The following is a 9779-nucleotide window of genomic DNA, read 5'->3' as shown; positions in this document are numbered from 1 at the left end:
GACTTTTAAAAAAAGAAGAGCAGACATTTGTAACAGGAATTTAATTTCTCTTAAAACATAACAAACTCTCGTATACTTCATGCACGTGTGATCAACAGATCCCGTGTACATTGTGCACCATTACGTTTTCGCCCTTGAACTATATGAATTGATATGAATAAGTAATTGCATGTCTTCAAAAAGAAACGAACACATTCGTATGAATTAATTTAATCCGTCATAATTTATAATTTATATTCGAAGCACAATTATTATCAAACGAAAACGTGAACATTCGACTTGCTGCACACTACTCACGTGAGTTCTCGACCCTGAACGTATGGGGGGCAAGGGAGGGAACCACAGACCGCTTCCGCAAGGTAGAAGGTTTTACCGTCCTTGTTTACAGCGCCCCCTACAAGCATTTTCAGACGCTCGTCTAAGCAGATAAACTCAGAGGCTGAGGCGTAATGGTTATCTCCTGCTACTAAGTATCCGCTATAAAGTATAGAAATAACACTTACTATTTGGCTAATTATGAGTCACTGGTTAAAATGAAGATACACATGTAAAGGCGCTTGAATAAAAATGAATATTTGTTATTGCACACCTTATATTGTACTCGAATATAAACAACATTCATAAATATTTTGCATTTTTGTGCTTTTTACAATCAATTAATACACATATTGAAAATATGCATTCTTTCTCAAAGTCTAGGGGCCGTTAATACTTTAAAGATTGCTTCCCTTGTTACATTCTATCAAGAAATAAAATACACTGAAAGTTATTTTCAAGAGTTTATAGTTTTGAAAACATGAACAGATTCATAAAACAATACATCTTTAATGTTTTTAATTTAGAATCATAAAAAAAGGAAAATATCACGGACTCTACAAATGGTCGTTCCTGAAAAAAGGTCTTCATCATTCCAATTCAAAATGAAAACCATTAGAAGAAGTTCATGATTTACCCCAGAGCAACATCACTGTAAATGGCGTGTCCTTCATATTGGTTTCAGCCGATTGCTTTTCATGTTTGTCTCGCCGAGATAAAATGTATGATTTAAACTTCACGATGCGAAGAGAAGAATAATCTTGATAAAATACCTGTCAACGAATTCATTTAAAATTCAGTCTTTGTTCATTCCGTGTGTTGCAATTTATTACAACACCTTTTCAAGGTAAATTTTGAAAGTACCAGTAAGATATTTCATCTATCTGGGTATTCTGTCTTAAAGCTGCACTCTCACAGATTTACCGTTTTCCACCTTTTTTAGCCGGATTTTTCTTCGAAAAAAAAACAGGTTATAGAATGGCGAAAACCGGGCGGACCGGCGTTTGGGCGGGCGTTAACAATTCTGCGTTAAAGTTTTTAATTTATGTAATAAAATCAAGAGTTTTTATCCGATGGTAATTAAACTTGGTCAGTTTATTTGTCGGCATGGCATCTTGAATACATATGAATATGGGTCATCTCGGATCAAAAACTAGGTCACTAGGTCAAATCCTTAGAATAAATATTTCACGGTAATAACTTCAACATTTTTATCAAATCTTGATGAACCATGGTCAGAATGCTTGTCTGCATTATATCTTACATATTTTTAATATGGGTCAACCCGTGTCAAAATCTAGGTCACTAGGTCAATTCTTAGGAAAAATATTTCTACGTCATAAATTTAACAATTTTTGTCAAATCTGTATGAAATTTGGTCAGAATATTTGTCTGCATAATATCTTAAAAGTTCCTTAATAAAGGTCATCCCCGGTCAAAAGGTCAAATCTTAGGAGAAAAAATTCCACGGTCATAAAAAATCATTATTTTTTGTCAAATCTTTATGAAACTTGATCAGAATATTTGTCTACATGTTGTCTTAAACATTTGTGAATAGCGGTCACCTCAGATCAAAAACTAGGTCACTAGGTCAAATCTTAGGAAATATTTTTTCGATGTCATTAAAAAAATTCTATGCTTACCAAACCTATCAATATCAGCCAACAACTAAATTCATTTGCTATTTTATAAACACACATCTCAATCATGAATTGCATATCTACCCATATTTTTTTTAATTTTTTTTTTTTAATTAACTTTAAAAATATTTGTGTACATGAAATCTTAGATGATTAAGTGTGTCATCTAGGGTCAAAAACTAGGTCTCTGGGACAGATCTTATTGGAAAAGCTTATGTGTTTATAAAATGTTCATTTTTCTTCACACAAATGGAATAGTTTCTGTTGATCAGGTTATTTGTACAAACGATATCTCCGATAAGTATAAATATGGGTCCTTTTGGTTAAAAATACTAGGTCACTAGCTGAAATCCTAGGTTTGCAAAATTGCATCGTCAAATAAAAAATCCGGCTTTAATGCGGCATTGGCGTCTTGTTATCTTTTGTCTTGGAATTAGCAATTTTTTGCGTAAATATCTGCTAACCAGTGACGAAAGACTGCTGACAAAATATCAGATCGCAGATTTTCTTATTTCCATTCCAAATTAAATGTTGTATGGCTTAAACCGTTACTAACGGTTTGAGAAAAATGCATAATTTTCAAACGAAAATATAGAAATCTACACAAAATTCAAAGCCTTTTACACACGTTGATAAGACCATATGCATGATTGCCATTACCTGCCATGATGCATCTGCCATAAACACAGTTAACGTGTATAACATTAGGCTAAGGATGCAGAGTGAAGCAAGATTTTAGGATTTGAAGTATCGAATGCATCAACATATCATTTCGTTATCATTAAGGAAGTATTAAACACACTGCCATGTGCTGTCGATAGTACTTCACATATGGCTCTTTGTAAACTTTACTTCGCTAATGTATAGTTTAATTGCATTTTGTAGAAATGTCACGACGGAAAAAATCGCATATATAGTGCAATATGAATACATTTTTGATTTGTTTTAACTAGTTATCTTTCGGTTAGTTTTCTCATTTTAAAACAGAGATCGGTAAATAGTAATTACTGGTTAGACATTGGCCAATCAATAAACTGTTTGGCTAATTTTGACCAAACCAAATAATTACCCAGTTCTATTGAAGTGGTTGCTGATCGTTATTGTCATCAGCTAGACTTAACTTATAGAGCATGAATATATAACATTAAAACGATAAGTTCATGAGAAATTTTATTCAAATTATTAAATGAAAATAATACAATTGGTGATAAGCTCCGCACGTGCCTTTTCGCGCATTGACTGTAATCATTTATAATCTTCTAAAATGATCGTCCAATTTAAATTCTTCGTGAAAAAACGTTTGTCAAAATATTAACTATTAAGTCACCCAATACATATTTATTATTAACAAACGCCATACATTATTTTTATTATTTTGCCAGCTTCCCCTCGTTCGATTGGGCACTGTGCAGTTTAGGGTCATAAGGGTGTTTCTATCCTATGCACAAAGTCCTTGAAATTAAAGTATTATAAAGTGAGTGCCTCTGAACATTGTGTTGACAAATACAAATGTTCAAATAAAATGCAATAGTAGCAAAAGGGTAATTGTCTGTTGACCGCATGTCCCTTTGTTAACGAAGCCGTTTAAATTGCGTAATAAAGTATAGTTTTTAAGATCTCCTTTTACACGTGTACATACGACAAAAGTTGATTCTATACTATTCTCATTTTCATTCACATTATACTGCTACGCATTTGGGGCCAAGCTGCATGTTTTTAATAATTAACCTTGCTATGGTCGGAACATCTTTCGCGATTGAAATCATACATTGCAAAAACGCCTCGTTTGCCGAAGATTGAACCTGGTCGCATGGCAGTAGATTTTTCTCAGCTGCTTTACCCAAAGCGTGATATTTTTCAGCTTCTTCCAAACTGTTTTGGTGTTTTAAGTAATATATCCCTAGCAAATAGTTTGCTTCTGCAAACTTGACATGGCAAGGAGGCGCCTTTGCTAAGTATCTCATCAGATATTCTTTGGCTTGTTCAGGCTCCGTATCAATGCAATGATAGGCAACAGCGTACATGGCATGCATGTCATTCATGTCGAGCTTATAAGCCAACTGAAACATATGCAAAGCCCTCGACGTCTGGTTGGTTACGCTATAAAGCGCGCCAAGAATATGATATACTTCTGCCAGAATACATTGTTCATTCTTCCCGCCATTCGAAGCTTCAATTTTTTGTGCAAATAATTCAAGACTCAAAATACTCTCCTTTGAAACTTCAAAGTCATTAGCTTTGCCAGCAACGCCTGTATTCAAAAGATCGATCTGGTAAACAACTTTCAAAAACTCGGCTAAAGCATCATTAGGACTAAAATGTAGATACCCTTCAATCCAATTAACAACATAACGGAAATCGAAGGGAAATTGCCATCGGATATGTTGTTCAAGAAGACGACCTCGTGCAAAACTGTGAATCCCATTAATTATGAACTGAAATGAGTCAGCAACCTCCATAGTTTTCATTTGAGAAGTGTTAATTTTGCTAAGGCATTGCCATCCCGAAGAGTAGGACCTTAAGGCTGCCAGATAACGGCTTGCGGTCGGTGAGTCTGTAAACTTAATCAGCTCTGATTCGGTTACTCTTCCTAAAAAACAAACACATATGTGTTCTTGGAATATGTATATCTAACAAAAAATATATAAAGATTTTGTTTTTCATTTTGTAAACACAGCTTTTACGCTTTCAACTGTTGACAAGTAATCAAAATGTAATACATATCATCAAGTTTAAACGAACAATAGCGATAAATTTATTTGCATTTTTTGTTACGTACGGCGTTAGTTACATTTGTTATGCTCTAACAAGTGTGTGGTTATTAGAAAAATAAGTTCTCTCACCTCTTTTAAGTTTCAACTTTTTGGCAGAATCTTGTGAACACTCGATGTGATGGCGCTGTGTTTCTTTGTACTCGCGAATATACTCTTCAGGCAAAACACTTAGTATAGCCCTCGTTTTTTCTTCCGATAGCGTTCCTTGGAGAATTTTGAGTATGTCGTCTTCCCCACTTTTAATCGATCTTCCCTCAGATAGTGAGTGAGTTTCTTCCATTTTACGTATAACTTGCACTGTTTTAATTTTGAGTTTTGTTCCGACTAAAATGCACTTCCAATAGTTTTTTTTATAAAGAACCGTTTATGTTTGTTTAAATTGCTGTAAAAGTACTGTTTTTTCAGTACAAGGAAGTTTAATTCTAAAACCAAACGAATCGCCATCCGAAAAGATAACCTTTTATTGTGCTGAAAATTATACACATGAATTCTCGCCCCTGAATGAATGGACGTCACGTAAGGGAACCACTTACCGTCCTTAACAATTGTTTTTTCAATAGTGTTCCGAACTACTCATTGAATATGACCACATTGAATGAGTGTTATAATACCTTGGACAAATAATGCTTTTGTTTTATTATGTTCCTAAATAGAGTAATCAGTCGGATTAAGAAACACTTATGGATGCTAAAGAAAGGAACGGCATACGGCTCCCAAGAGGTAGACGGTGTTCCATGATAATTGGCCCGACCGACTCCCTGTAGATGCCTGTTTGCGAACAGATCAAGCTGTATGAAATGAATTGTTGAATGCCAGTTATTGTTTATCTAAAATGTTGGTATGGCAAAGCTAATAAGTAATACCCACAACTCCACGAAATCTGGTTACTACTTTCAAGGTCCATATCGAATCAATTCGAGTAAGAAGTTGCGATTCGCCTTTATCCAATATTCAATATTAAAAACCGTTCAGTACGCAATACATTGTGTAATATGGTGTTTCTTTTAAGTGCAATTCATAAAAACCTATACACATAATTCTCCATTCTCGCGCTGCAGACAACGCACGTACTATTTCCAGTTTGTGTATACAACGTGATAAATTGCGTCATAAATGCTACGTAGGAAGGCACTATTTTGCTCCAAATGAAGACTTTAAACAAAGATAACTTTCTTATATCTTCAGCATTATAAATGAAACAAAGCGCAGTATACGCCGCTTACGGAGCCTCGCCTTCGGTCATTTACCAGAATTTGATTGAGAATTTGGTTTCTGAAAACACTTCAACAAACCTATCCACAATACGGCCGTATGACGGAGCACTGTCAAAACATTTTTTTGCAAACAGGTTTGTCTAAGTGTTTGATGAAACTAATCACTTTATCAAACCCCGGTAATAAAACGAAGGCGTGGCTCTTTAAGCGGCATAGCCTGCTCTTTGTTTTATTTAAAATGGTGTGGTAAAAGAAGTTATCTTGGATTTTAGTCTTCATTTTAAGCAAAATGTTGCCTTCCTACGTAGCATATTTGCCGCAATTTATCACGTGGTATACACACACTGATTTCGGTCCTAAATATATATACCAGAAGCAGACAAAACATTTTACTTCTTCAAAAAAGAGATTTAGAAATAACTCGCAGAAATGTAACATGCCAGGTTCACATACATTGTTTACGTATCATCCAGAAATAACGTGAATATGGCACGTGCTACTTACGATAATTGAGCACTTTCGACCGTGAAAGGTATTGCAAGATGACATATCAAACCAGTTGACGGTTTCAAAAAAAGGGGAGCAGAACTTTGTAACAGGTATTCAATTTCTCTTAAAATATATCTAACTCCCGTATATTAACGCACGTGTCATCAACAGAGCCCGTGTACATTGTAGCAGTCTGCCTCATTCCGTTCTCGCCCTTGAACTATATGACTAGATGGTATGAAGTATTTGAACATCTTCAAAAGAAAAAAAACACATGCATATGCAATTATTTAATCCGTCATAAGTTATATTCGAAGCACACGTATCATCAAATATAACCGAGCATTTTACTTGCTGCACACTACACACGTGAGTTCTCGCCCCTGAACGTATGGGGGACAAGGGAGAGAACCGCAGACCGCCTCCGCAAGGTAGAAGGTTTTACCGTCCTTGTTCGCAGCGCCCCCTACAAGCATTTCCGGACGTTCGTCTAAGCAGATAAACTCAGAGGCTGAGGGGTGTTGGTAATCTCCTGCTACTAAATATCCGCTATAAAGTATATGAATAATACTTACTATTTGGCTAATTAGAGTCAAAGGTGAAATCGAAATTACGCATGTAAAGGCGTTTGAATAAAAATTAATATTTGTTAGCGCACACTTTTTATTGTACTCGAAAATAGACAACTTTCATAAATGTTTAGATTTTTGTGCGTTTAACAATCAATTAAAACACATATTGAAAATATGCATTTTTTTCGCAAAATCTAGATGCCGTTAATGCTTTATAAAGATAGCTTTCCTTTGAATTGAGAGATTGTAAGCATAATTACAAATTAATAATGATGTTGTTTGGATCAAGGATACTTTAGTATTTGCATATGTCTATAGGTTATCAAGTGCGGGTAATGATCAATAAAATTTGTTTATATTATTGTTGCAACAGGTATATGGCTATAAACCGTCCTTGACAAAAACTATTAGCAACTATTTTTACTTGTATTCCTTCGTCCATCCAGGGAAGCATTCCTTCCTACCAGGGATCATTACCGATGATGATCGCGGCGATTTGCACACGGCACAAGGAGCGTCCTCGTCGTTCAAGTTTTGTCCGAAGTACTTGCTACCTCCGTTATGGTGGAAGTCGCTGAACTCGTATTCTCCACCGTACACCTGTCGGAACATGACTATTATTCAAACCAGATACAAAATGATGCACCTTTGACTGCAGAAGAATCTTTGGCGATCACGAAAAAATGACATTTTATCTGAAAAGGTTTGTGAATATATTCTTCATTTTAGAAGTGTCAACAGCGCAGGAATCATTCAGAACATCTTTGATTTTACAGTATGTGAAACAATAATTATAATAACATTTGGTAACATTAATAATACTTTAGTCAGGTAATTTAAAATTATATATTACGAACAAAAACATAACGAAAGATGTATGTGTTACACTTAATCTTCCCCACAATCGGGCACACATTTTTTGTCAAAATAAATTATAATATAGATATTTGAAACATTTAAGAATTCAGATTTCTTGGCCACGGTATGAAACGCAGACTCAGGATGTTAGTCAACACTGCCCCAGTAGTGCGGTGAAATAATTCACATTTCCACCAAAATATGTTGAAACATATGGACAACAAAGAAAACATTCCGAACAATCCTGGTTTTACAGTATTTGACAGCCAAAGTCGAGAACTCTGTATGACGGTGTATAGAAAATGTTTTTGCATGTTTTGGGCGCGTAGAGCCTCTAACACAACAAAAGAATTGATGGCCTTGTACCATCTTTGGTGATTGTTTTAAATTGTATGATGGTGTTAAAGATGGCCGCCGATTGGTTCATATGAACACAACTAGTATACAATACAATACACATTTGTGCATGAACCTTGACTCAACGCAGTTTATAAAATGAAGGCAATGTGTATTTGTGTATCCTTTTTATAACAAGTTATCAATATTCAAAATGGCGTCCAATATGGGTGCCAACTGTACGAAACTGCGCATTTTCTTTTGAACTTTTCAATTGGCTTTAATGGTTCGTCAAAAGGTATCTTAAAAGTATTGCTTTGAATAAAAGTACTTTTAACATTGACTTATTTGTTAAAAACATACAACATCAAAATGGCGTCCAACATGGACGCCAAAATGGGGAATTTCTTTTAATGTTGTACATTGACTTATAATTTGGTAAACAATCATCGTAGTGTGTTTGTTAACATTGAAAGAAGTACACTAAGACATGATCCATACCAAGTTTGATATGGCGTTCAAGATGGTCGTCAAAATAAATGAAATTGGAGTTTATGCGTGTTTTCGAGGACATCAGTTTAAATCCTATTTGATAGATTGAAAGTATTAAGTGATTTTGTAAAGATATCATTTTTTTTAAATGTTTTTGCATAAATTATTTACTTTAAACATATGAAATCAATATCCACATAAAATACAAAAAAATCTTTTACTGAATATAATGTCAAAGATGGCCGTTTCTCTTTCTCTTTAGTTTGTAAAGTTAATTACCTTTGCCCCCGAGGCCACATTTTCTTCATAATAGCCCCACTGCGGTGAATCGGTCAAACAGATCCAGTTTGCTGTGCTTCCAGTATGAGCCCAATATGAGCCTCCCGTATACCCTTTATTGTACATGGAGATACAAATTATTTAAGGTATCCGCTGTTCAAATAAGATTTTCTTTATATCATGCCATTGATAGAAATGTTAAATGCCCATGCCTGGTGAATTCAAATAATTGTAGTATAATTTGGAAGGGTATTGCTTACTAATTACCAATATGTTAAATTATTGACTGAAAACAAATTTCTTATCTGTTCAGAGATGATTCATTTTTTTATAAATTTTAGTAAGATAATGTTACTAAAGTTCTATTACCTTTGTAGACGAGCTCATTGTCTGAAGGGCAGGACGTCCTTCCCCACCGCACGTACGTATCTGAAGCTGAATACACAATTAACGTCGTGGTGTTGTTTACAATGGGCCATCTTTTCAATGCCCGCATCGAACGATCGTTTTTCGTAGTTATACCACTTTTAAGTATTTCGAAAGAAAGAGCTTTGTTCGCGAGTTCCGGCATATTGATATGATCCTCGAAGAGAGGAAAAATTAGTCACTGTGTCACTGCTTTGTCATTTTTTTTCATAAAGAGATTGAAATTAAACTTGAAATGTAGATAAATGACAATTATAGAAAGTGCAGTACTCAAGAATCATGCTTATATCCTGCATACTTATTTTGTCATCTCCCATTAACCTGATATTTTTCCATAATGGGTGCTTGTTCGGGGAATATATTGGAATGTACAGAAGGGAAATA

At 34.8% G+C, this 9779-nt stretch overlaps 2 protein-coding genes across 2 annotated transcripts; both read right to left on the bottom strand.

Annotated features, from left to right (window-relative positions):
• Positions 1-3175: 3175 nt before the first annotated feature.
• Positions 3176-5112, bottom strand: LOC128205944 (uncharacterized). The gene is made up of 2 exons (XM_052908426.1): positions 4799-5112; positions 3176-4545 (listed from the first exon to the last, which is right to left on the bottom strand). Exons 1-2 carry the CDS (start codon positions 5007-5009, stop codon positions 3635-3637), a joined length of 1122 nt encoding a protein of 373 aa, XP_052764386.1. The 5' UTR covers positions 5010-5112; the 3' UTR covers positions 3176-3634.
• A 1620-nt stretch (positions 5113-6732) lies between these two features.
• Positions 6733-9095, bottom strand: LOC128222542 (uncharacterized). The gene is made up of 3 exons (XM_052931635.1): positions 8970-9095; positions 7429-7604; positions 6733-6981 (listed from the first exon to the last, which is right to left on the bottom strand). Exons 1-3 carry the CDS (start codon positions 9093-9095, stop codon positions 6780-6782), a joined length of 504 nt encoding a protein of 167 aa, XP_052787595.1. The 3' UTR covers positions 6733-6779.
• Positions 9096-9779: the final 684 nt, after the last annotated feature.

The sequence above is a fragment of the Mya arenaria genome, chromosome 1, assembly GCF_026914265.1.
Source record: "Mya arenaria isolate MELC-2E11 chromosome 1, ASM2691426v1".
NCBI lineage: Eukaryota > Metazoa > Mollusca > Bivalvia > Myida > Myidae > Mya > Mya arenaria.
Note: the sequence above shows the minus strand (reverse complement) of the source record. Positions and strands in the feature narration are given on the sequence as shown.

What these genes read in the sequence shown, in the direction of transcription:
- LOC128205944 (XM_052908426.1), bottom strand. Translation starts at nt 5,009, where the DNA reads ATGGAAGAAACTCACTCACTATCTGAGGGAAGATCGATTAAAAGTGGG. An exon ending in AAAGTTGAAACTTAAAAGAG is followed by an intron (nt 4,546 to 4,798) that starts GTGAGAGAACTT and finishes TTTGTTTTTTAG; the next exon opens with GAAGAGTAACCGAATCAGAG.
- LOC128222542 (XM_052931635.1), bottom strand. Translation starts at nt 9,095, where the DNA reads ATGTACAATAAAGGGTATACGGGAGGCTCATATTGGGCTCATACTGGA. An exon ending in ATGTGGCCTCGGGGGCAAAG is followed by an intron (nt 7,605 to 8,969) that starts GTAATTAACTTT and finishes ATGTTCCGACAG; the next exon opens with GTGTACGGTGGAGAATACGA. An exon ending in GGATGGACGAAGGAATACAA is followed by an intron (nt 6,982 to 7,428) that starts GTAAAAATAGTT and finishes TATACTTTATAG; the next exon opens with CGGATATTTAGTAGCAGGAG.